Source organism: Cottoperca gobio, chromosome 5, assembly GCF_900634415.1.
Source record: "Cottoperca gobio chromosome 5, fCotGob3.1, whole genome shotgun sequence".
Lineage (NCBI taxonomy): Eukaryota > Metazoa > Chordata > Actinopteri > Perciformes > Bovichtidae > Cottoperca > Cottoperca gobio.
Genome location: NC_041359.1, coordinates 20,704,353 through 20,731,414, shown reverse-complemented (window position 1 = coordinate 20,731,414; position 27,062 = coordinate 20,704,353). Strand labels below are relative to the sequence as shown.

The 27,062-nt window shown below is 40.6% G+C and overlaps 1 protein-coding gene across 1 annotated transcript in view; it reads right to left on the bottom strand.

The window, feature by feature from the left end:
• Positions 1–26,368, bottom strand: part of nxph4 (neurexophilin 4) — a 40,334-nt gene extending 13,966 nt beyond the window's left edge. The window contains exon 1 of the mRNA XM_029432065.1: positions 25,966–26,368. Within this exon, the coding sequence (XP_029287925.1) occupies positions 25,966–26,019 (54 nt within the window). The 5' untranslated portion in view covers positions 26,020–26,368. The remainder of the gene's footprint in view (positions 1–25,965) is intronic.
• Positions 26,369–27,062: the final 694 nt, after the last annotated feature.

Genomic DNA, 27,062 nt, shown 5'->3' with positions numbered 1-27,062 from the left:
GTGGGCAGACTTCCCACATGTCTCCAGTGATGCCACGGCACCTGATCAATCACCCGAAGCAGCTCTTTGGGAACCCGTCATAGAGGAAGAGAGGGACGAAGGAGAGGGGAGGCATTGGTGGATTGAAGGTGTCTCGTTTGCATGCGGAATGGCAGGCAATGCATCAAAAGATGACAGCTATCCCATTCTTCCTTAAATAAGAGTGGTGAGACTCTTGCCGGCTGTGCCTTAACTTTAATCATTCATCTAAATAACTGTTGCAGAAGTCTGCTACCGGAGGGGGCCACAGCCAGGCAGCCTGCCATGGGCGTGGGGAATATGAAAACTGACGTCGCGCTACTGCATTTCTCATTTGTAAACGTGTAAACATATATTTGACTTAGATTGCAAAAGCACAAAAGCGCTTGTCCTCATCATCCCCCCCTCCCCCTCCCCCTCTTTCTCTCTCATAGATTTATGTATTGAACAAGTCTTACATTTATCAAGGTTAGAGTTAGCAGAGGAGGTGCAGGGTACTCGGGGTCTGGCAGCATGAGCGACGTGTTGAGCAGCTAAGTGACAGTGATTGATGCCCACTGTGTTTCACAACTTATCAAGCGTATATACACACTCACTGTGCAAACAGACCAATAAACTGCAGAAACATTTGAGATAAATAAAGAATCAAATAAACGCAGGGGACTGGCAAAGTCTGCATAATGAATACATGAGATGGAAAGAAGGAAGAAGAGTGGCAGAGACTCCCAGCGGGTGAAACTGAGCCTGGGAGACGTCAGTCGGGGGGGAATACAGGGACACATGGGCCTGTGACGACTCCGACAAGTCACCCAGGCGGCAAAATAAGCCTGGCTTCCTCACATTTGTTTCCAATGCTCATCAGGAGAGCTGGATGACGGATGGACTGGCGCTGGGCGCAACGCGAGCATGTCAAAGTTACTCACTATAATAAAGACCTGCTCTTTTTCTTTCCTTCGCTTTTTTCCCAGCCACCTGCGGTCTCACTGCCTACAACCCATTTCATTTCATTTTAATCTGCATTTGTTTGTTTTCTTCGTTCACCCCTCAATTCCTCGTTGCTACATTTATTCCATCTCTGATCTGTCATCCAAGCCTCCATTTTTTCTTTCCTTCCTTAATTTCCTCGTTCTTGCATCCTTCCATGTCTTTTATCTGTGCAACCATCCGTGGCTTTAACATTATGACTGGTGCTGGATTTTTCCTTTCTTAATTCTTCCCTTTCTCTTCGTCTATCTCTCTCTCTCCTTCATTTCCTTAATTTCCTTAATTTCCTGCATTTTTCCTTTTCTCCATCCTTCCAACAACTCTTTCATGACATAACTGTAATAGTGACCTCTTCCTGAACCTCTTCTTTTGTTCACTTATCATCTGTTCTACATCCCTCCATTCTTCCTTCCTTCCCTTCAGTGTTTGATTTCTCCATCCTTCAATACATCAATAGTATTACAACTCATTCTTCCTTCTACCTTCAATCCCTCTGTCCTTCCTTTCTACATCTCATGTCTCCATCCATGACTACTATTAACAACCGGTTAATAAACTGGTGACAACACCGGTGTTACTGATATAATTGTAGCGTAAATTGCTTTACAATTCATTTGATTTGATGACCGTGGGCTCTGATCAGTGAATGCCCAAACACTGTGTAACACCAGTAAACACCATGCTTCTTCCCGATACATTCCTTCATTTATTTCCTTGTTAATACTTTGATACCCTACATCTGTTGTTTTGGCTTTATCTTCCTCATTTCTCCATCCTTACATGATTTACTTTCTCCTTCCTTGTGTCCTCCCATGTATCCATCCTTCCATCGGTCCCCCCAAATATTTCTTTAAGAATTGTGACTTCCTCAATCTCTCCATCCTTTCTTGCTTCATTTCCTCCGTCCTTCCATTCATTCATCCATCCATTCATCCGTGACGACGAGACCAACGTTATAACTAGCTCCTGATACTTCTTTCTTTAATTTATTCAATCCATCTTCCTTAATTCATACGTCCATCCTAACTACATTTCTTTATTTTGTCATCCCGATATCCTTTTTTGCTTTATTCTCTTTCCTCGTGTTATTTTATTTCGTCACCGTTCCACCCACCCACCTATGACGATGACAGGACTACCTTCTTAACCTTCGTCTGCCTTGATTTCTCTCATCTCTCATCTCTCCTCCCTGTCCCATCCCTTTCCTCCTCCATTTCCTCACCTTTCATCCATCCACCAAATCGGTCCATCCACTCATCCATGACTAGCTCCTGATACTTACTTTATTTCTGTAACCTCTCATTATTAATTGCATCCCTCCATTCGTCCTTCCTTCCCACTTTCCTTTCATCCTGCTGCCAGAGCCAAGACCTCGCAGTCACTCTCTCCCTGATTTGGAAGTCAGCCGACTTTCGGGATGTAATAGGATGATTAGACAAAGATGAAAAGACTAAGCGTTTCCATGTCTGCTCCTTCCATGCTGTGAAGGATGCTCTCCATGCATTTGGGGCCTTAGCCGAGTGGGGCTGCGTGGGGGCAAAGCTCAAACCTGCGAGGGGATACGTGGCTCTCCTGTTTGGGCCACTCTGACTTCACCGGGGACAATGGCAGAGTTAATTGGAGAGAAAACAGTGGGAGGTGTCAATGCATAAAACCCCTCAGAGATGCTGGCAGCAGGACACGGCGGCATTCCCCTTTCACTTCAAGGTTATTCACACACACTAAAACACACACCTGCTACTGAATCTGAAGAAACAAGGTTCCTGTAATATTATTTGCATAGAAAGCACAAGATTATTCTTCGAGAGTAATTTGATTAAAGGAAGCTGAATATAACACGATAGATAAGATAGATGAAGATAAGACAACACATATAGTATAGTCGGGCGCACAATGTATGGCAAGTTTTCTCTTCGCCCGCCCTTTTGGATGCCTTTGCCAGTGTATAAATCACCCGGCTTCAAGGACGCAGCATTGGGACCCCTAACTGGGATCTTTCACATCCACCATCTGGACGAAAAAAACCAGAGTGCTGACCAGCAGCCCTGCTCTCATTCTGTTCCTCAGGACGAGCCGCAAGATCGGGGGCGGGTGTATACTGTAGAAAGAAACCTAATCAATCCAACAACTGCTTAGTATGTACGGGACTTAATAGAAAAATCACCTCTCTGGAGGTGAAGAAGATTCGAATAGAGCAGCAATGATATTTTCGAGAAAGAGACAGAGGCCGGAGAGAGAAGAGCGAGAAGCTGTCAGCGTCTCTGCTCATCTGGAACTGCCTGAAGTATTCATTCACACACTCCCTTTGCTCGCCCTCCTCCAGAGATGATGTCCTTCCATCATTCGACTTGGTTTCACACTCCGAGACCCAATATCAGAGTATATATGAACAGAAATGAGAAACACAGGATTGTTTTTCCACAGACAATTGTGTCCACTGTGCTTATTTGTGTCATGCTATCTACTGGTGTAAGGAGGCCTATATCTCTCTGGGCCGCCCGTCTGCCTGCCTGCTGTCTTTCCATCAGGCTGAAAGCGTTACTGAGGCCAGCAGTATTCCCCTTTCTCTCTCTCTCTACCTGAAGGGACAGTCGCTTTGTTTTAGCTCCGGTCATCTCACCTGCAGGGTGCTGCCCGGTGGCTGATCACTTGGTCACTGTCGGACCCAGATGTGCAAACGCACACACGTGGACATCATCCTTGACCGCAGATGGCCACATTCATCATTCACATATACAGTGTTAATGCTGAAGCCTATTCTTCAAGTGTTGAAATCAGTGAATTAAGTATCAGAAAATGTAAGTTATGTAAGTTATGCATATAGGGCTGCAACTAACGATTATTTTCTTTACTGATTAATATGGAGATTCTTTTTTGATAAATCATTTGGTGGATAAAATGTCAGGAAATAATGAAAAACGCCAAATACCATTTCTTGAAGTACAAGGGGATGCCTTCAAATTGCTTTTTTTTTCTCACTCAATAGTTCAAAACCTAAAGCCATTCACTTTATTATAAAAACCTATAGACATTCACTTTATTATAAAACCTTTGGTTATTGTTTCCGTTCCGATATCACTGTACTATGTAAGTTCAATCGTAATTAACTTTGGTATGAACGATCAGGTAAAATCTCATTGCCTCGTTAGCCAATCACACCTGTGTCTGATTTCTGCAAAAAGAAAACCTCTAACAGTTTTTCAGAGCAAAAGATTTGTATAGAAAGTAAAATTGTGGCACACTGCTATGATAGTTACATTTGTATTACTGACCTGCTCTCATTCACACTGCTTGTGTTGATCCAACAGCGATAAAAGACTCTGGACAGACCAAGACTTGTGACTAATAGTCCGGCAGGATCTGTGGTTCAATTACCGCATGGGGCAGCTCTCCTCTGTCCCTGGGCTAGATGCTTTACTGCAATAGCTTCAGCTAACACACACACACACACACACACACACATAGCCTTTATAAATGTGATGTCACTGACCAAAGGATATCAACACTGATACATTTCTCTAACTCGTTTTTTTCCTTAAAGATATGTCCAGAAGAAACGCATTGGAAGATTGGATATTGGCACTATCTAAATGAATGTTTTCAGGCCCTGGGGAGGCGAAGGCTCACTGCACCGTCTGGGTCTTTAAAAATAAGGGGACAGCTGATGAAAAGCCTGGCTGAAGCAGCTTATCCACAATGAGTGAGAAAACTCAGGAAATTAATAGTGACCTATGGAGTCAATTCTAGCAATTTTAATAGATGTATTATGAAGCCAATTTCAGCCGGCTGGCAAATTGTCTTTTGTAAGTTTAAGTCCAAGAACTTGTATTCTGCATCTTAAGCAAACAAACCAACAAAAGATGTCAATGTCATTATGTTCCCTGTAGCACAGCCTCAGTTTGGACAATATGTGCTTAAACAGCTTATAAACAAAACCAGCTCGGCCTTGGGATTCACAGAAGCAACAAATGATGGATACAACAAAAGCATGAGTAGAATTTTCTTGAGCTCCCCCACTGGTCCAACCAGACCTGCAGAAAAACTGAAATGACTGACAAACACACACTCCAACGCCCACATGGCGTAAACACAAGACGGGTCTAAGGAACTGGCGTGCTTCCAGAGCAGATGGGTGGGTTTGCTAGGTTAGTGGGGTTGGCCTGGTGGGTGGGGGGGTGCAGGAGAGCGCCAATCTGTCATTTCTAACAAGCCAGGAGACTTGCAGCCAGGGCAGGTCACAGACACAGGACACACACACACACGCACACACACACACGCCCGGTCCTCGTCCTTACGCGGGCGCCACATTCCGACTGTGGCATTCCGGCTAATTAGAACACAAATTAATGATCCAAGCAAGAGAGACAGGCTGACTCTCCCTCCCTCTAGTCAACATTTAGCCTTCCTCCTGGTTGTATCTTCCTCTGCATTGGTTTCTCGTTCTTATTCCTCCTCTCCTTAAGCGCTTCTGTCACAAAGTCCAAGGGATTGATTAGAACCTTTTATATGTTGAAAATGCAATAATGAAAATAACATTAAATTAAAGGTTATAATCTGAAAAATGTAAACTTTTCAACAACATTAAAAGGTTTTAATGTTTCACCAGACGACTTGACTTCTTTTCTCTTCTGTGCTGCTAAATGCTCCAACAACAAGCTGAGAATTTGGTAAAAAACGGAAAGTAAAAGCCACAAGCCTCACCTCCATTTAACTTTTATAAATCTCCGTTGAAGGACTGACCAGGGACCACCTAAACCGATGGAGGCCAGTTCGACAGGGAATACAGTACCAAGGTGATGTTTCGCTCCTGGAACCCCGGGGCAGAGTCAGCTAATAGGGCCGCTAGCTGCACGGCTAACCGGGCTTACTAGCTAACGGCAGATAGCCTACAGTTAGCAGAAGTTAGCGGTTACTCTGCTATCATTCTATCACTCTATAAATCACCTCGGTAGGCTACTGTATGTCGTCAAATTGGCCTTATAACATTTAATGATATCTTAATGAAAAGTCCAAATGCTACCGCTGTAGTTGAGGTCACGGAAAATGTATAATGACGCCGGTATAAAAGCATTTGACAGTGTAATGAAACTTAACGACATGATTAGGACAAGTCCTAATTGTACCACTGTAGATGAGGTCAAAGAAACTATTCATGACACAATTCTAATGGTTTCATGAGAGCCAATGTCAAAACCAACCACATATGACAGTATAATGTAACGGTAACACATAAAGCTAAATTGTTTTTTAAAAGTTAGATTATTAGACCCGCCATGTTCAGGAGGTTATGTTATTTGGGTTAACGGCAAGACATCTCAAACAATGTCAACTTTGCATTAAAAATGACATAATTGACCAAACGACAAGTCAATAACATTCATAAAGATTCCTTCATGACATATCAGTTCAGTCTTATTCACACACCTTCAATGACAGTGTTACTGATTAATGCTTTGAGACGGCTACCTTCAGCTGTCGACCACAAGCAACCAAAACACATCTGCTTTCACTATCAGTGCAAATGTGTTCAGTTAAGAGGCCACCAGATTTGTCTAAACATTTGGAGGTCAGTCTCACTATGCTACCGTAGAGCTAGCCATGTATGCAAATCCCAACTTTCTCTGTCTCTTTGAAATCCTGCATCCTTTGTCTCTCTAACATTATTTTTCTATTAGCGTGAAATCCTCAGTGCATAACGTGGAGAAACTGTGAAAAATCTGGGTGTGTAACTCGCAGATTAAGTGCTGGTAGTTCCCCCTCAGAGCTGCACTGCTGAATAAATTGCTTGTTCTGCGATTGTATCTGTTATTCTTTCAGGAAGAACAGTGATAGATTCTGGGGCAAAGTCACGGAAAAACAACAACAAGAACAAACTCAATCTGGCAGTGCTCCTCAGCGGTCCAGGACACATGGCCCACAATGCATCAGTGGAAGGCTGACCTTGAGTGCTAGGCATTAAGGTCAGGAAGCATCATTAGTCCTGCTTCCCCACTGCACGGCTAAGAATAGGAACACGAACACAATCACTCACTCATCATCTCCGCATATCTTTTCTTTCTTTTTTCTTTCTGCAATTCATTATTTTTGGTCAGGGAAAGATTGAAACATATGTTAAATGTGTCTGTTTTCTTTATACTCATATTAACTAAAACAAAAGAGTCACTTTCTCTCTCAGCCTGCTTCTAGGTGATATTACATGTACAGCTATGTTATTCTAGTAATAACTGGTTCATGTTGCTACATGCACCACACACCTATTGTTAAAGTTAGATTGTCTCGACATGCCAATTCTTGTTAGAGAAAATGTCCCTGAGGTAGTTTGTCAGGGACTGAAGTACAGCCGCTTTGATTTATTCAAATAAATAAATTCACCCCGCTCGTTTGAGTGAAGTACTCAGGAAAAAAACACCTTACTTGACGGGGAGAGAACATGTTTTTTCAAACGCATACAAATCACCTGCTAGTATTAGCCAATACCCGCCATCGCTGTTTCCGCCTCTTCAGTCCCAGTTGAGGCTCTGACACAATCAATACCTTTCACTACTAAGCTAATCTCCAATAATAAAGGCATTACAGACGGGGAAAAATAAGACCAAATCTCATTAAATACAGGAGATGATCTCTTCCCTTCTATGTCTTTCTGTCTCTTGTTGCCTAGGTGAGCAGCGAACCGCTCCATTGGACAAATCACAGCGGCTGGCTTGATCCCTAAATGTTCTGGGATGATGGTATTGTGGGTTACAGGTGGATTTTGGAGCTTAGCATTCTGCTCAACTTTCCTACCAGCCATGTATATTTCACAGGCTCGTCTTTTATATTCCGTCTGTGGAGAACTCATCTTTATTTCATTTTGTGGCATTTTTTAATTTTAGCTGAGATTTTTTTTTTCTTGCACCCTCCTCCTCCTCCTCCTCCTCCTCCTCCTCCTCCTCCTCTTCCTCCTGCACTCCCTCAATCCTTCCTGACAACCCCCTCTGCCGACTGAATCAGTAATGACATTATGCATCTTGCACTCTGAAGCTTTCAGCAAAGCAAACACTAACTTATAGCAATATGATTTCTGCCCTTACTGCACCAAGCCTGCAAAGAAAGATAGAAAGAAAATATATACCAACCAGTCATTCACCAACTCACCGACTCAACTCTTTGGTTTATAGTAACAAATGCAATTTATAAATTACACTTAAAATGGGCCAGTTCATCCAAATCACACATTTAATTTGACTTAATTTCCCCAGGTTATTAAACCTAAGCAATATAAGAGTCACCCAAAAGTGTCTTTCCAGAAACAATGTTTAACATTTAACTTAACATTTCTTCGGTAAAAACAAAATATTCTGAAAAATGTAATAAAAACTATTTGCATGGCTTGATTCCACCAAGGGAAACCAGGAAAATATTTGTGTTGACATATTTTTTTAATTGACCTTTTAAAGGGTGGGAATCTGGAGTGTTAACACCAGTGGTGGAAGAAGTATTCAGATTCTTTACTTTAGTAAAAGCAGTAATAACACTGTAAAAATACTCCATTACACGTAAAGATCCTGCATTTAAAACTGTAATAACTGTAATTAAATAAAAGTATTATCAGTTTTGACAGCATTAAGTACTAAATGTAGGCAGAATGTCATTACCTGTATAATATATTATAATATTGGAAGATTATTCTTTTATGCATTAACATTTATATGTTGGAGCTATATGGTGAAGCTAAATCCAGTTATTCTACGTTGGTACTGTAAATTGATTACAGATTTGTAAAATTGGAATTTGCAATATAACGAGTAAGCTGTCAGGAAAAACGATAGTAAAAGGGTTAGAGGCATCAAATAAAAAGTACAAGTACCTCAGAAGACCATATTGTTCTCTCTCCATCTTTAACCCCAAACATATGAACCTAAAACGTTCTGATCTTTAAAGAGTCATCACGTCTTCTCCACAGTGTCAACAGTGACTTTCTTTTCACACTTCCTAACTATGGCTCTTTCCAGAGGCCTCAAGAGCGACTCGGACGAGCGTCTCAGATGGTCTCATTACAGTTGGCTCCGTCTCAAGGGGCAAATGAACCCAACAATCTAAGCTCTCTGTTAGCTTTGACAATACACCCTCAAGTCAATACAGCCAGCAGCCCACTCTCTATTTAAACATTTGTTTTCAGTCTTGTTAAAGCTGTTCACATGCCCCCTGGACTTTCTCAATTAGCTGATGATTGAAAACTTAACTGAAATTGAGCCTTCTTGATAGTGGCAGAGTGATAACAAATCCACATAACGTCGATTTACTATAGTAGAGTAGCCAAAACAAAATGAACTCCACTGTGTGTCCACGGTGCTGCATTGATCATCACAAAAAAAGTGTTTGGAGAATTCTACAAAATAAAATGCAGCGTGGAGGTTTCTTCTACAGTGACCTCTCCTGCCGCGGTGGCACCACCTCGACACTTTCCTCTGACGTTAAGAAGAAATAGATACTTTCCAACATTATCTCCCTCCATAGTGTTAATATACAGAGTGTGCTTCTGCGTCCTCATTGGGCAAACCTCGTTCTAAGCTGTTAGAAAATAAGACACATTAAATGCACTCTGAACACACGACGAATTACCCTAAATAAATACCAGTCCTAAAGCTGTGTTGCTGGGTGGAGGAAAACTGTTATCTTTATTGGTTATGTGTTCCTCCACTTTTGCAAAGCAACACTTACGTTGTAAAAGTAAATTACAGCCTCTTGTGCCAAACTGCTTTCAGTTATTTAACATTTTAAGATCATAACAACACACAAGGACAAGTGGAGGTCCTCTACCAATAAAGGCTTTCCTTTAATATACTGTGATTATTTTAGAAGTCAACAACATGATGAAGCTGTCAGCTGAGCCAGTCGCTGCACTGCAGTGAAACTAACTTTACACAAACTCACAGAATTTCTACAGAACATTTTCTCTCACGTCTCTTTTCATTAAAATGAACGGTGGGCTCGTTATATAATAGAAACGGATTTAATAAATTATCAACAATTACGTATCAGAGTTTACAGAAAACAGTGATGCAACTAAAGTATGTGTTTTCTACGCCTAAATATAACAGGTGACTGCCAATAATCATAAAAACCTATATTTAATCATTAGCATTGCTTAGACAAATCCTACAAAATAAGTTTTAGTAGTAAAATCCCTCATTAAAAAGATGATTAAATCTCTTTGCAGATCAAACACTAACTAATAATTGTACTTGATGAACCATGTTTTATGATGAGATGATTCTGACACAGACGGTCTCATGTCCTATGTTCATCTCAAACATCCACAAAGCTGACTTAATGGAGCGCTTGTATTGCATATTTTGCATTGCATTGTTAAGTTATATCATTCAGTTATCTGCCAGCCAAATCAGTTTCCAGATTTTCCTCATGCCTAAAAAAGAAAGAAGAAGATTTGAGCAAGCAATAGTGTCGCACAAATCCATTACTGCATGTACATGTAGAAAACTTTTGTGACTTAAAGGATTGACACCTCTTTATCTAACTTGAACAGTCTGTTCAACAAAACAAGTCCAAAAATTATTTAGCGAGAGATTGTAATCTCCTTTTGTACAATGAAAATGTGACGCACGTTTGATATCTCAATGAACAACAAGAGTGAAATCATTAACTTAATCATTTGGCAACATAATCTAATCTTTGCTACATCAGACGTGGTAAATGAAAATGGGAGGGTGGGTTGATATCTCGACAAAGAACATTTGTTATCACGGATGAAAATCAATTTTTACCAAAATAGAAATCATTGCAATGTAGAGGCAATGTGCATAAAGACACCAGAGGTGTTTGGTGCGGCTGTTACAAAAACACATCTTTTAAGACCTTAGAAATGGTCAGAAACGCACATTAAATCTCAAATCCTTCTGTAATCTGTGTCCTGTAAAAGATTAAAACCGGGGCAGGTAGTGTATCTGGTATAAACATGACAAAATGGTGGGGGGGGGGGGGCGGGATGTGAATTACAGAATTGATATGGGTGACAACAGGGGGGCTTGTGGGAAGCACTGACCTTGTGGATTAAACATCCGAGAAAATTACAAAAAACATTTATCAGCAACATTCATTTGTAAATCTCATTTTAATCTCTATTTAGTGGATGTGGCAATCTCCAAATAATGCACATCCAGTTAAATACAAATTGCTTTGCCTGATGAGATTTTGTAAGATGTGATAAACCTTGAGGCACATAATAATGTAGGAACAAAATTTGTGGACGCATCATTTTTGATATTACTCTAAGGTTAAGTCCTCAAGTCTATCTTAAGAATGATGTTCAGATAGTAAACTACGCCGTAAATTCTGGCTGTGTGTCGCACTCAGAGCAAGCGTTTAGTCATTCAAGGTCTACACAAGGATTTTTGATATTAGACTACTGCACAGGTACATATTTACACTGGTATGGTTAAAAGAAAAAAATCTTTTGGCAGTTCTACTTTACAAGGCAACAGGGTAGTCAATCTCTCACAGATATCTTTTTAATCTCTTTCTCTCTGTCCTTGTGTGTGTGTGCGTGTGTTTGATTTATGTGGCTCAGCAGGCCATCAGGACACAACGCCGGCCCCTCAAAACTCTGCTGTCTGATTTAGCAAGACATGAGATCACGCTGGCCTCCTTATCTCAACTACATGAAAACATCCGACCACAAAGAGTGACAGAAAAAAGGTAAAGGAAATGAATACCTGGGAAAACAAGAGGACTTGGGATAACACTTGAAGAGCAGAGGAGGAGGTGGTAGAAGTGGTGAGAGACAGAAGGGAGAATTAAAGAAGACGCCAGCGGCTCTGTAAGGCTCTACTACCAGGTGTAATGTGAACCATTTGTCGCCGTCTTAGTTTTTGATAGCATGCTATATTTGCTAGAGTAGATAAAAAGTTAAAAGAGAACACCAAAATGATTACAATTGAGGGGAACATGAACGTGTGTACTGTATTTCATTGCAATAAATAAAGAGTGGTTGAAAGAGTTCACAAACAAAATGTAAGAGGAGAAGTCAGGAGATAAACCAAAGACATTAGGACTACACATCTGGGCGTCATGGATATCTGCACAACATTTCCTGGTGATCCATCCAGTTGTTGTTGAGCTGGTTCAGTCTGAAACAAAGCGGTGGACTAAGCAACATGCCATAGATTCACCTAACCCTAACCCTAACCCTAACCCTAACCCTAACCCTAACCCAATATCAGGAGAGATTACAAAAGCTTAAATGACAATATTTAAAATGTGGATTGAAATTAAATTAACTAATTTGTAAAAACGTTTTTAGATGCTTACTAGTATGTCCACGAGACCCTAAATGACATACTTAGAAGGTTATTGTGGATTTGGGTTTCCAGAGGATTTAAGACCAAAGTTATTTTGCAGTCAGAAATCATTAAAAACGTGATATTCAAACACATTCGATCTGTTAACGAAAGAGAGATATGGACGCAAGGAGGACTAGTAACGAAGCTGTGGACGCTAATGAGTATCTAATTTAAGAATATAGTAAAAGGAATAAAAAAGGTATTTTAGATCATCAGAAGAGAAAGAGGCAGAAACGCTCCTTTAGCCATCATCCAGACATTAGCCATCCTTTAAGTGTTTGATTGACAGCTGAGCCAGCAGGGGAATGGAGAGTCAATGTAAACAAATGCAAAACAAGTCCGTCTATGTAGACAAAGTGGCAACAGTCTAAACAGACTGGGTACGCCGTCGTGGAACCAAAAATATGAAATATATATAGTTCCCTTTGGGGTATTTTTCTCCAAATAGCACACAGGACGTAATTTACAGAGCGGATCTGTATCCTGTAGCTGAAAAATACTTATTTTATTTTTTCAGACTTTGAATTCAGAAAATCAGAAATTAGGACGTCGGTTAATAACCGAAAAGTTAGTTTAAAAAAAGGCAATGAAAGAAAGAAGACTTCTGAAGTCCAGCCGTGTGTACAGGATGAGTCGAATGCATCACAGAGCTCGCAAATGAACTTGATTCACTCAAGCGACAACTGTCTTTTCATCCCTAAACTGTAGTTAGTTGAACTTCACACAGTCACTCATGCAACATATTTCCCTACAGCAGACATGCACTGAGAGTTTAAGGTTATGCTGTTGCCAACTTCTCTGCCTAAAGTCATCAGGAGAGGAAGAAGTTTGATCAGCAGTTGGTCTTTCAGGGGCTTACACTGATTCTGCTGATGCCCTCCTTGTTTATGTTGCATTACATTGTTCACATTCTCCTCAGCTGAACATACAGAAGCACAGCCGTCTGCAGAGAGACGTCCAGCATCTCACTGGTGCAGCATATGTGTCTGTTTCTCCATCTGTCTGTCACTTCCCAGCCCTCAGTCTCTGTCTGTCTTTCTCTAGGTGCCACATTATGTCACTGTCACTGACTGGTCATGTCGCTACATGCAGGTTGGGGTCTGGTCCAAGTGTCTGCCGAGGGGAGGGTGACATCTGGTGAGCAGAGTGAACTGGGGCTTCAGGAAAACTGGTTCCATCCGCCGTTTTCTAACCAGGACACACACAGAGAGAGAAGCCTATTTCTTTTTTTCTTTTTTTGCATATGAGCGTCTGTGAACAAGCTGTGACTCAGAATGAGTGACCGAGACTGCAGTTCTAGCTTTCTTTATTAAGGCCAGGGGCTCTGAATTTGCATTGCAACCTGAAGTTTCATCCACTGGATCTGATTCAAAAATAGTAGAGCTGTTATTAGTCAGCCAGTTCAGTTCAGAAGGTTTTAAAAAGAAAAGTTATTTTGAGCTACATTGAAATAATGGCACACCAGTAAATTACATTACATTTAGCTGACGCTTTTGTCCAAAGCGACTTACAATAAGTGCAAACAATCATGAGGATACAACTCCCAACAGCAAGAATCAAGCAAGAACATTAGCTTCAAATAGGTGAAATCATTTAAGTGCAGAACAATAGCTTCAAATTAGCCAAACCAAGTGCAACATACAGAAAAAAAATATTTTTTTACAATGTATTATTGGCCGAGGTGCAGTCGAAACAGATGAGCTTTCAGTGAACGTGCTGGGGTGTCTGGTTTGACCGTGGCCTGGATGTAGGAATAGGCTGATCCATTCACAGCACGGTAGGCAGCACCAGAGTCTTGAAGCAGATTCGAGCAGCTACTCGTACCCAGTGAAGGGACAAAACAATCTTGTCGTTTACCTGATGAGGATAGTCTCGTATGGAAAGCCTTTTTAACATTTTAAAGATCCACAGATTTACACTAAAGATATCCACAAAGCTTTTATGATCAGTAAGAATGAACCCTTGAGGTGCATGAAGAACTATATACTCTCTATCTTCAAAACTATTTTCTGAAAAGTGAATCCTAAATATATGTACTTTAATCCTGACTAGCCGAATTACAAATTGAAGATATCTTCAATGAAGTTCCGACTGTTTAAACGTCAAAAAAGCCAATTGAGTAACGTGTCCCTCCATTCAGGTTAGGGCTGCGACTTTTCGATTTTCATTATCGATTCATCAGCCAATTCTTTGTCTTGATTTATCGTTTGGTCTTCAAAATGTCAGAAAATAGTGAAAAATGTCTATCCCAGTCCAACATGATGTCTTTGTTTTGTCGGTCCAAAACTCCAAGAAGTTTAATATGATATAAACTGAGGAGAGCCGCAGGAAATCTCCATATTTGAGAGGCTGAAAACGACCTTTTTCTGCCATCTTTGCATGAAAAATGAATCACTAACCAACAATAAATGGTGATTATTCTTCTGACGATCGACTAATCAATTAGTCAACTAATCGTTGCAGCTCTAGTTCAGGTTATAAATGATCAAGATATCAATATTTGAAGTGGATTCAATCATCAGCAAAGGCATTTTGGTGAAATGCAGCCGATGTTGCCTCTAACCCAAACAAACATAGCGAGCCGCGTCAGACTGCGGTGAGTGAACACAATGTGTTTGTTGTTTCTACAAAGCTACTCACAGATAAGTAACTTCCTCACTGACAGATTACAGCCCTTCATTATATAAATTCCTTGTTCAGAGTCTGTAATAACATTAACAACATGTAGATCAAGGTTTCCCAACACACGTTAAACTAAGATTTAATGAAAGTGGCCAATGTGAGGGCAGCTGAGATGCAAGACGATTTCCTGATGTTCCTCTTTTTGCCCACACAGCCGTAAGTTCAGTTTGCTTTGCAGTCCTCTCCTTCCGTAGCCCTGACCTAGACTCCCTCCCCAGCAACATCTTTTGGGCCAACTTGGACCAAGTTAAAGGAGGGAAAGTCTATCCTCGCCGCCTCCGCACACTCCACTCCATTCCCTCTTGCCATCAATCTCCCCATCCCCCCCTGCTTCTTTATTGCTCGGGCTAATTAACTAAAAACCAAGCTGAGATTTTATATAATTCAGCAGCAAGAACTGCCATGTTCTGATCCAGAAACACCCAGAGAGCAACATGGTGACGCGAGCCAAAAACCACCAGGAGAGGAAAAAATTAAAAAAACACAAAACTCGTCTGCAGCAGCACAAGCTATCAGAGCACTAGGAGCTGGAAGCTGAAACTATGACATTCTACTCACATATCTTATTTCTTCCAGGGCTACATTTTAATCAGACACAAAAGTAGTTGCGGGCCGGGCATGACCGGTGTCAAGGCGGGGGGAGCAGGAGAGAGGAGGAAGTGCGAAGAGCATGCAAGAGGAGAAATGGGACTATGGAGCGAAAGATAGAGGCTCGATTGTGAAGGTTTTGACAGGCAGGTGGCAGGTGGCAGGTGAGAGAGGTGTAAGATGAAAGACAGCGAGAGAGAGAGAAAGACAGAGAAATAGACTGAGAGAGGTGCGAGGGATGTGTGACCAAATGGTCCTGCGGAGTGCTCACTTCTCCCCTGAAATCTTCTGACCACTGTCCATTAAACTGGAGTCCAGCAAACAATATATTGAAAGTAAGTTTGACGTGAGAAAACAGTCCACAAGGGAAGAAATACAAATAATGAAAAATAATCACAGCTTGTAAAAGCATATCGTCTCGCTTTCATCTCAATAATGCATCCCATGTAGCCCATCCCATGTATGGAGGTACATATAATATATATATATGATATAATATCTGCATATAATAATATCTAAATGTCACTGTCTGTGCTGTAGTGTGCGACTATTGTAAAGAGGATTCAAAATCCTCCATGTTCTTTAAAAAAAAAAACATCAAATCCCTGAGAATCTCGTATGTCCAGGGGATTTCCGCAGGATCTTTTATTTATTAAGATGCTGAGGTTCAGTGCATACCGAGGCTTACTAGAGGGGTTACTATTCTAGCTGGGTTAGGGTCTCTTTTATTTTTTACACTCGCCTTAGTTCTCCATCAAATCCATGCATGTCTGAATTAATGCATAAGAAGACATGCTGGAGATATTAAAAAAAATGATAAAAACTAATCCCTTCTCCACAGTCCCGTTTGTGGCGGGGTCCTCACACTGAGCTGACCCTGAGCGTTCTCTGCCGTCTGCTCCATGAGTTATGATATTTGGTGTCACTCGGATTACACTTTAATATTTCATTACATGCACAAAATCCTATTCTATATATATATATCTCCCCCAGGTGTGTCACTATTAATCATAAGATGAAAACCCAAGGCTGTCTAATACCTTTAAACTATGTGCGCTACACTCATACACAAACATCCAGTAGGAAGAAAATAAAAATGAATCAAACACGTGGATCTACTGTATATATAGAGGTAATTACAAATTGTGCATGTAAACAGCCACACACCAACACACAGACAGAACCTGTTATTTTTCTTTTTTTCTGAAACAATTCAGCGCTCAGTGTGAGGTCGTGTTTAGTTCTCATGCCTGTCTCTCGCACCAGTAAACACACGTGACCGCATCAGAATACACACTGCTATATCAAATAGCAAAAGTATGAAACACAGTATGTGTTTTCTCACAGGGGGAGCTCAGACTATGCAACGCGTGATACTATAACTGGTGGCCCCCACTGAGAGCTGAGCTACTCATCATGTATGTATGAAACAAACACAGTGCCCATCATCAGGAGCCAAGTGTCCATTCTGATGTGATATATTTCCAAAGCTCAACTCTGCTCCTCACAGCCAGTTGAGAGAGGGAGAGAGGGAAAGAGAGGGAGAGAGAGAGAGAGAGAGAGAGAGAGAGACAGAGAGAGAGAGACAGAGAGAGACAGAGAGAGACAGAGAGAGAGAGAGGGAGAGATTAACACACTGCTCACATCACGAAGATGACTGGGGACCTCTCAAAGTGGAGCAACACCAGTAGAGCAATCCAAAGTAGGGCTGTCCACTTTACACCCAGAATCTCCCCCTGCTGCTTTATTTATTAAATCATGAAAAAGAGGACGACAACAACAAAACCACAGCGGACATTCAGGCAAACTAAAATCTGAAAAGGCAACATTTCTAAAGAAAACAAACAAAAAAACAGCCTCAGTATTTCGTTTGACATTAACTTGAAACTTAATACTAGGGCCTGCACAATAACAAAAACAATATTTATTTTCAATGAAATATTAACATGTTTTTCTGAAGACTCCAAAGGATCTAAAATATGAAATGTTGTCTAACAAGATCAAAGAGTGTGCAGCCATGCTAGCGGCGCTGTGACGCTGTATTTAGTGGCGCTTTGAGATAAATGCTAACGTTAGCATGCTGACATGCTCACGGTGACAATGCTTAAATGCTGATGTTAAGCAGATATAATGTTAACTATGTTTACCATCATAGTTTAGCCTTTTAATATGCTAACATTTGCTAATTAGCACATGACACAAAGTTCAGCGGATGTTTTAAGGTTTGCAGACATTTGATCATAAACCAAAATGCTGAAAACAATTTGATGATGGCGTTAGATGCAAAGTCAAGGGATCACCAAAGTCATTAGGAGAAATCCTCCTGGGATTATGAACGTTTTAACAAAATGTCAGACTAATCCATTCACTAGCTGTTCATGTATCTTTGTCCGGACGGACCAACATAGATCCATAGAGCCATGCTACTGTCCCTGCTAAAAACAAGCAGTTATGAAAAAACAAATCCAAATCAGTAAACAAGATTACAGACATTCAACGATAATTTCAGTCCATGAGTATGTACCATGGAAAGGACAGATGCTCAGCCCCAGTGCCTGCAGTCAGTAACTCCTGCACTAAACATCAAGGAGCTCACATATTTAAAACAATGTACTGTAAACAGTTTGCCTCACTCTGAGGTAAAGTCAACATTTAAAAAGTGAAATGACGGATGAAGTTGTGGAGCTTGCCCTGCCCTTCTCCTCTGCTCAGGAGGACACGGTGCAGTGATGGATGTGTACCCTCTTAGCAGACAGCGTTACAGGGCCATGGCACATCCAGCTGTAATGTCCCTTTATCGGCTGCAGCTAAGTGTTCATTTTCTCCCCTCTGCCATCATGGCCGTAGTACCTTCATGGTAATTGCCGTGTAATAGATAAGCTCTTCGTCTATCACACCTTGGTCATGACAACATGAACAATCGGGTACTCGTATACCTTGCATTCCTACATTTTACTTCTTGGTTGTATACGTACATTTATGACTGTGCTCGGGTGTGATTCATTTTATCACAGCTCCATTCTATGCATGCACATCGGTGCCCCATATATTTTTCGGCAAACAGATTACGAGTAATATTTTCAAATTGATTCCTTTTCAGGCGTTATCGTCTTCTCGTGTATTCCCTTTTCTTGCCCTCCACAACTCCTCTCAGAGAGCAATTTTCTACCGTCGTTCCATAAGGCTTGGTGAGTCATTCACAGCACTATTGTAATAATGGAAGCCCATCCATTGAGGCGGGCGAGAATGCATTAAAATGCTATGTGAGTGTGCGTTCTGTGGTGTGGGTAGAGCTCAGTTCAAGACAGATCAGGTGTGGTTATCTTGACCTGGACCTCTGTATGTGCTTTGCCTGCTCGGCCCTCATCCACCTTTCCTTCACTTGGGCAGAGAAAAGAGCAAACTGAGGATACAGAAGAAACACAGAAGTTGAGTCGGCATGAAGGCCGACAAGGTAAAATGATAGAGAAGCATTATGATACACGAACTAGAACTATGAGAAACACAGAGTTCTTACAGACTTCCTGTTTGCTCTTTATCATCCCAGCCCACCAACAATCTCCATCATCAACAATTCCTCCTCCACCGCCCAAGCTGGCAGGTACATAGAGAGCCGTGTTGGAGGCTGGGTGGGGGCTCAGGCCACGAGATGTGAGACCCTCTTGGGGTGGAGGCAGGCCTGGCAGTGAGACTGCCTGGCATGGTCTTATGTGGAGCCCGGTGCTCTGCTTCTTTCTCTGTCTGGCCGTGTTTTCACTGAAGCTCAAAAGCTAATTTTTCAGGGATATTTCATTTTGCGTTATTTGGTTTACGCTGCTTTGCAGGGACTGTGGAAACACTGCTCCCCTTACTGTGTTTCCACTGGGCTCAAATAAATAAATTAACTGAAATGTTTTCTCTTTCACCTTAAATTCCCATTTTATTTCCAGCCTTTTCCTTTAACTAAGCTAGTAGTTACATAAAGTGCTACATTGAAAAGATGGCTTTCTTAAGCACGTTGCCATGATTCAGAAAAACAGAGCAATTATGTCACTCAGGAGTCCAGTTGGTTTAATTCTGATGGACAAACCTTTTACTTATACTGCTGTGCCTGTGCACAGTTTCTTTATTCAGTGGCAGCAATAACTACTTTATATTTGTAGCTCTTTATTCAAAGATAGACAGTTATGGGAATATTCTCATTTAGATATGTTTGCCATCAATTTGGCAATCAACAATTTCCCTTCTACTGAGCGGTTATTATTGTTTATTAAGATGTTAAAGTTTGAAGTGGATCACACCATCTTGAATTCTTCATTGATTGCCTCTTCTGGCAGTTGTGGAATGTAACTCAGTAAATTTAATTTAAGTGCTGTACTTAAGTACAATTTTGATGTACTTGCACTTCACATTACTATGTTATATTACAACATAGTATAACATGTTATATTATATGTTACTTTGTAAATGTTAATTAAGATTAAGATATTACAAACAGACCAAAACATATGATGAAGTTATAAAATATGAAGTTTAAGATTGAACTACCCAATAGTACATAAAGTAGTCCTCGTGAGTCTCCTACATTAAAATGCTGCGTATGTATTAATGCATCTGTAACAATAATGTGAAATAATGTAACACTGTCAAACTGCATAACTAGTACTTTTACTTTGGATACTTGAAGTACAGTTAGCTGATAATACTTCTGTACATTCACTTTGTGCAGTATTTGTACTTGTCTTTTAACACTGTTGTATTGCTGCTTTTACTAAAGTTAAGGATCTAAATACCACCACTGTCTTTTAGTTAGTATTGCTAACTCCAGATCTTTTCTAAGTCATAGGAAGGGTTTAAAGAAAACATAAACAACCCCCCCGCCCCAGATTTAAATAAGTGTTACTTATTGGTTTTAAATTCCTCGACTGAGGCGTGACTTATACGCTCTTCTGAAGGAAACAAACTTAATACCACATCACGATATGACAGCCTTGATTGCAAAAATACTAGCATTCCCATACGGTGTCCAAAAAACCCCCTTCAAACTTTGACATTTTGATATTCTGATTATGCTTTGTATACCTGGAGTGGTATTGAGAGTAACTACACAACTCTCAACTACACAAACACAATCTGTGCAGCTTTTTATAAATGTTCCATTTTCAGCACGTGACAAGTTGTATATGCAGCGAGCATGATTAAAGCATTTTCTCAACCTCACATTTGATTCCACTGATCTCAAAGAGACTTTTAATTCAGCCAGTACTAGTAAATCACCGAACAAGAAACAAATGGAAAGACGTTTTGTGGTATCTGATCACTGCCATCATGCCATAAATTGTTATTATATAAAAGTCATTTTGTTTACCATTTTATTTTAACTTGAGCTTTCTGGAACACAACGAGAGCCCAGACGGGACAGGAGGAGGCGTTTTATTTAAGTTGTCTGCTTCTGCTTCTCTGATTTCCATGTTTTTCTTTCCAACATAAAAGCTTCAACCAATTGCCAATGTTATTTGCAGTTATGTGAAAGCCCACCATCTGGCATTCACAACCAAGTCAATCCAAACCAAAGCAAGACTCTTCTGACAGCTGGAGGCTACTTTGTAAAATTAAACAGAAAAATTAACTTGATTTTTCACAACATCCTGTCTTTTCTCACTGCGAGTACCTCGTCCTATTTAAAAAAAAATATTTATTGAGAAATAACTATGAAGCACCGCTCAGACTAAAAGGATAAAATGAGAGCAAATACCTCAGAAGATAAGTAAAGCACTGTAAAAATGCCCGGTGATGTAAAAAACAAAGTAGCAGACTGCAGGAAATCAGCAGTAACATCAATCATTCCTCTGTGCAACTGTGCATAACAGGAGATAGTACTACCAGGGTGAGTGGAGGGAGCCAATAGATCATTTAACTGTGGTGAGTTTAACTGTGTTTGTACACAGGGCCGCACTTATAGACCTGTACCTTCTGCTCACTGATTTGAGTCTGAGTGGACAGCACCAACCAACATCGCTCACATCAGCATTATTGTTCTTATGATGCAGATATTAATTAGGTGAGCGAGGTCGGCATGGCAAAAGAGCCCATTCTTTTTTTCTTTGAGGATAGCAATGTCCGTCTCTGGCCATGAAAATCTGAACAGACGATCATGTTGCCCGGTGGTTGAATTATCATGACTTTGTGGTTAATCCTCTAAAACGTAAAAAAAACCCTGAAAAGATAAACTTTTCCTTGACCTCGATAGAAAACGTAAAGAAGTCGAGGAAAGATTGTGAAGGAGAATTCATTGACTACAGTGACACACTCAATGCTGTAAAATTCAGGTAAGGACTCCTGTCCACAACCAGTAGCATGTTTTCAATTCATCCATAGTGTGCAGGCACAATGAGTAGGATTCGTCGGTTGACATTCAAAGTTGGCCTTTCATCGAGGGTTACGGTGCTCGCCAGCGGATGAAAGCCAACCCCAGATTCATTCTTGTTCTGGAATAATCTTTGTCCACTTGATTTTTCGCCTCGCTCTATATTATATTTTTTTTGTCCGCCCTTTTCGTAGCTTCCTCTTGGCTGCGTGCTTACGATCTGGTCGCTACTTTTTTTTTATAGTGGTTGACGCTCAGAAACGTCCCGAACGGGGCAAAAGAAAATCCTTCTAATTGTGACTTTAGATATGAATCGACTGACTTCCACCACTGGTGAGGATTCATTCTGGAATCACCACTGAGATTAATTAAAAAGTGATGAAAGGCATTTACTATGCATGAATAGTAGCCGATCCTCTGACCCAGGTACACCTTTAACATCCGCATATCAAAGCAGAACAGGTGGCTCCAACAGGAAGAGAACCAAACACCCGCAACAGGCCTGCTCAGCAGAGAGAGCATCAGCAGCTGCTGTTAGTGCTTCTGAGCATGTTCTGGGTCTCTCTTCCTCTGTGCCTTAAAAATAATACCATCACCTTATCAATAATTTCAGACATAATGCTTCCTTTCTTGGAAGCTCGGGTGTAGTCGAGCTGTCCGTCAAACAGAGGGGGCACATGTTGTTTGTAATTGAATCTTAGCACCATATAGTGTTTCTTATTGGGCCTGCTGTTTGCCTCCCTTATTATAACCAGATCATCTAGAAATTGCAGAATAGTAGTGATATTATGATGCAGTTATTATACATACTCAACTTTATCTTTGAATTTCAAAAAGAACATTTTAATTAAATCCCCAAAAGTGCATTTATGTTTGTAACGGTCCTACACACCGTGAACAGTGATGACAGATGCTTGTACAAAGCAGAATCTACACGTCCATAACAATGTTTTATTTTACATTAGTCTAAAATATATGACATCTTCGCACATTTAAATTAAATTCCCCTCTCCTTAAGGCTAATACAATGCCTGAGGTGGAACTGTTCACTGCACCAAGCCAGTGATAACTCATTTTTAAAAGTAATGGGTTGTCAAAAATGGGGCACAGGGCTGTTGAAAGGGGAGAAAACAAATGAAATAAAAATGGATCGTTGCTTAACCTTAAGCAAACCATGTTAGAATCCATTAAAACACTGGATGAATCTGTGCCATCTTTTTTTTTTTTTTTAGGTTAGAGGATGCTTTGATCTCTGGGAACAATTTCATAGGCAATAGATATAGCAGTAATGTGATTGCTTCTGTCATCGTGTTTTAACAGATTACATATCTAATCGGTTTGTGAATAGAGAATATAATTTGCACAGATTACAGGCCAGTGGTTGACAGTTTAGATGTTCCACAGACGGACAGATGGACAAAAAGACAGCGAGTGGGAGGAAAACCAGCATCCACCTGGTTTAATCCGTGATGGAAAAACATCTGATCCTGCTCTTCTGATGACTCAAATTGTTTTCACCCCACTATGGCGAGAATATAAGTGCATAACATGTGGGTACGAACATGAGCCATGGAAACACACTCGGTTGTATTCTTCATGCAAAATATTATCGGGGCAGGGACTGAAATGCAAAGCTATGCAGAATATATGCGACGGATTGCAAAGGAAGTAGGATATACAGTATAATGAAATTAAAGTGACTCAGTTGCTGTAATATCCCTCAGGGATATAGCTAGTTGTTTTATGGGGGGAGATAAGAGGATTTTGTCAGGTTGAGATGCCGGCTAATGCTATTGTTTCTACTGGGAGCATAAAACAGCAAAGGAGCTTTTCACACATCTTTTCTTCTTTTGTAGTGCTGTTACTGTAGATATCGTTTCAAAGCATGAGGTGGAAAAAATTTGAAAATTGCAGCATTCTTTTGGTTTTTATACAAATGTGAAAACCCACTCTTATCCGAGTATGTTAAACCAAATTCATTTTTCAAAACACATATTCTAAAATAATATGTAAAATGAGTTTCTCGCATTTCGATGCAGCATTTTTAATGCAGTTAGAAAATATAATAATGATACACATATTATCATGAGAAGATTCCCGTCCTTTCTCACTTTAACTCCCTGCATCCCTGTCTTCTCGTTCAAACGCTCACTTATGCACTTACACATGCACTTAAACAGGCCTCTAAGTTACTGTAAATGGCCACTAAGGGTGGGTTTTGTTCAGAGACCATTACATTGAGTTAGAGAGATGGTTAATGCTACCTTTTCTTCCTTCTTCTCCACTGATTTCTATTGTTCTGTTTATCTGACTCCTCTCTTCCCGTCCTCTCTGTTTACAAAATGTTTCACCTGCCTTCACTTCTTCACTGCCTCCTTTATCTCCTCACTTATTAATCCCTCAAGCTAATAGTGCTCGCAAGGATGTAACTTGTCATATTATGTCAGTCAAATCACCGTGTCCCCTACGTGTAACAAACAAGACTCAGAGGCTCCCCGACTCCTCTAAAAAAGAAAAGCAAAAACGAGCCAACACAATTTCAAATGGCGCATTACTGAAAAGCATGGCTAATATAATCTAATACCAAGTCGATCCTAACACTTGAACCAGAGTTGCACTCCCAATGCAGAAGAGGCACAGCACTTTGCAGCAGGAATGATTTGCATTCAATCTTCAAAAGAAGCGTAGGTGTTATTACCTGTCACAATACAACCTAGCCCCAATCTGCCAGCAGCAAACAGGGTGTGTTTTTTTTTTTTTTTAAATCTGTGTTTGGAGAGAATGCCAGTGACTGTGGGCCACCAAGCAAATCTGTTATCAGTGAAGGTTCCCCATCTGTCCGCCACCTCAGCTCTACACTCCAACCAAGTGACGTTCCTCTGCTAATAAGACTTGTTTTACACTTTCAGGGCTAAATTTTAAGCCTTGTCAAAAATTTAAAAAGTCAAACTACAACAAGATTTGACAGTGTCAACATAAATATGTTATTTCACAACTGTATTTGAAGATATAGCAGTATATATTTTTTTATGAAAATCACTGGGGTAGAGATGATCCATAATGAAAGTGGAGGAGAGAAGAGTGGAAAGGTGGAAGATGAGGACAATGAAGGAGTCAGTGGTGAGGAAGAGGAAAAAGTGAAGGATCACGGTGAAAGGTCATGTTTTTATTCTCTTTCATTTCTTACTGAGGCCAAAGACAGGCTGAATACAGATGTTGTCCATCTGCTGGGACAGACAGCCTTCTATTGTGTGATGTTGTATTGTATTGCGTTATGCCTGGATTTCTATATATATTATAACTGTCAGTGTAAAGCAATCAAGAAAACACTCTAATATAATACGCAAACAGCCGATACGAGTGTGCGCGCACATACAAGCACGCACCCATTTAACCCACACACAATCAGCTGCTGCAGCAGCATCAGAGCCAAACTAGGCGTACAAACTCTATGCCACAGCGATGCCGAGATAATAAAACAAGCCTACGGGCGTGTTTAACTTCTGAAGAAAAAATTAGAGGAAGTTGCTGCGAGCGCAAATAGATGAATAGATAAGTTGGGGCTGCTTAACTGGGAGTAAAGGGGAAATGCTCAGACAGCAGAAATCTGCGCGTTTGGAGATCGAGCGAAAGTCGCACACCCGTTTAATAAAACTATCAAAACCCAATGAAGTCAAATAAATACACCCTTTGCGGTTTGTTTGAAGTATTATCAGATGTCGTGAAGGTACACACACTTTCAATCAAGTTCCTTTGAAAACAGATATTAGGGATATCCCGCAAATACAGTTGAAATACGGCACATTTAAAACTACTATACAATATCCTGCGTCTGTTTCCGATAGAATCTGATGTGAGCTGATGTGAATGGTTTTTATCAGCGGTCGAGGAAACTGACCATCTAAAATGAGAGGGCAGGTGTTTCCCTCCAAGCGCAGCACCCCACACCCCTGTGGTTGGATTTTTAAGAGCATTTTTTTTTATGTCTCAGGATGATAATAAACTCACCTTCCGTAGGATCCACTGGCACAGGAGAACTATGGTCCAACCGAGAACCTGCATGTCACCTTCCTTATAGCGGACCACCCCGAAAAACTACACGTCTCCCCGGCTGAACATATAACACCGCGGAATCCAAGCAATCCCAACAGGCAGGCGAGGCGTAAAAAGTATTAGGAAAGCAGAAAAACAGGCATAAAGTTGTGTGTTTGTTCAGTCAGTGTCACAATGGTCTCTATGGGAAAAACTTTGAGCGAGGGCTTCAGTTTGTCTGGTCCGCCTCATGTGGCACATCCATGGTGTTGGTCTCCTCTCATGCTGGACGGTTGCTGGAAGTTTGCGCGGAGACGAAGTCAGTTTGGAGGGCGGAAGCAAAGAGGGATTTCATTGAAGATCGCCAGCGCTTCTTGTGTTTTTAGGATACTGACTGGTTGATTTAGAGAAATGAAATCTCTCTCTCTCTCTGTATCACTACCTCCCTCTTTCTCCCTCTCTGTTTCTCCAGGCGCGCGTCACGGCGCACAGCAGCTCTCGTGTATTCGCAACCACACTGACCACAACTGCATGTATAATATTTTGTCCTGTCAATGTTGCGATAATGACTATACTGGTCGAAGTACTTAATCAGAGAGAGGATGTCGAGAATTATGTTTTAGGCTCCTTAAAGTTAGTGTGTAACCAAAGAAAGTAAGAGGTTCGCATTAAATATGACTTTAAGATGTTAACAATAATTTATTTCATTGTTTAATACTGGAGCTGCAATGGTCCGTCAATTAAACTATTAGTGGGTTGACAATAAGATTGATAATTTATCATTTTAATATAATTTTTCAGATGTCCTCATTGGGCTCTGGGGAATTCCTATGTTTGATACTTCATGTAGGTAATCGAGAAAATAATCAGCAGATTTATCAATAATGGTTGTTATTTGCAGGTCTATTTTAAACCACCTCTCATTTAAGATTTCATTATGCATCCTGCTTCAGTCTGTGTGTGTATATATATATATATATATATATATATATATATATATATATATATATATATATATATATATAACAGACAGACAGACAGATAGATAGATCGATAGATAGATAGATAGATAG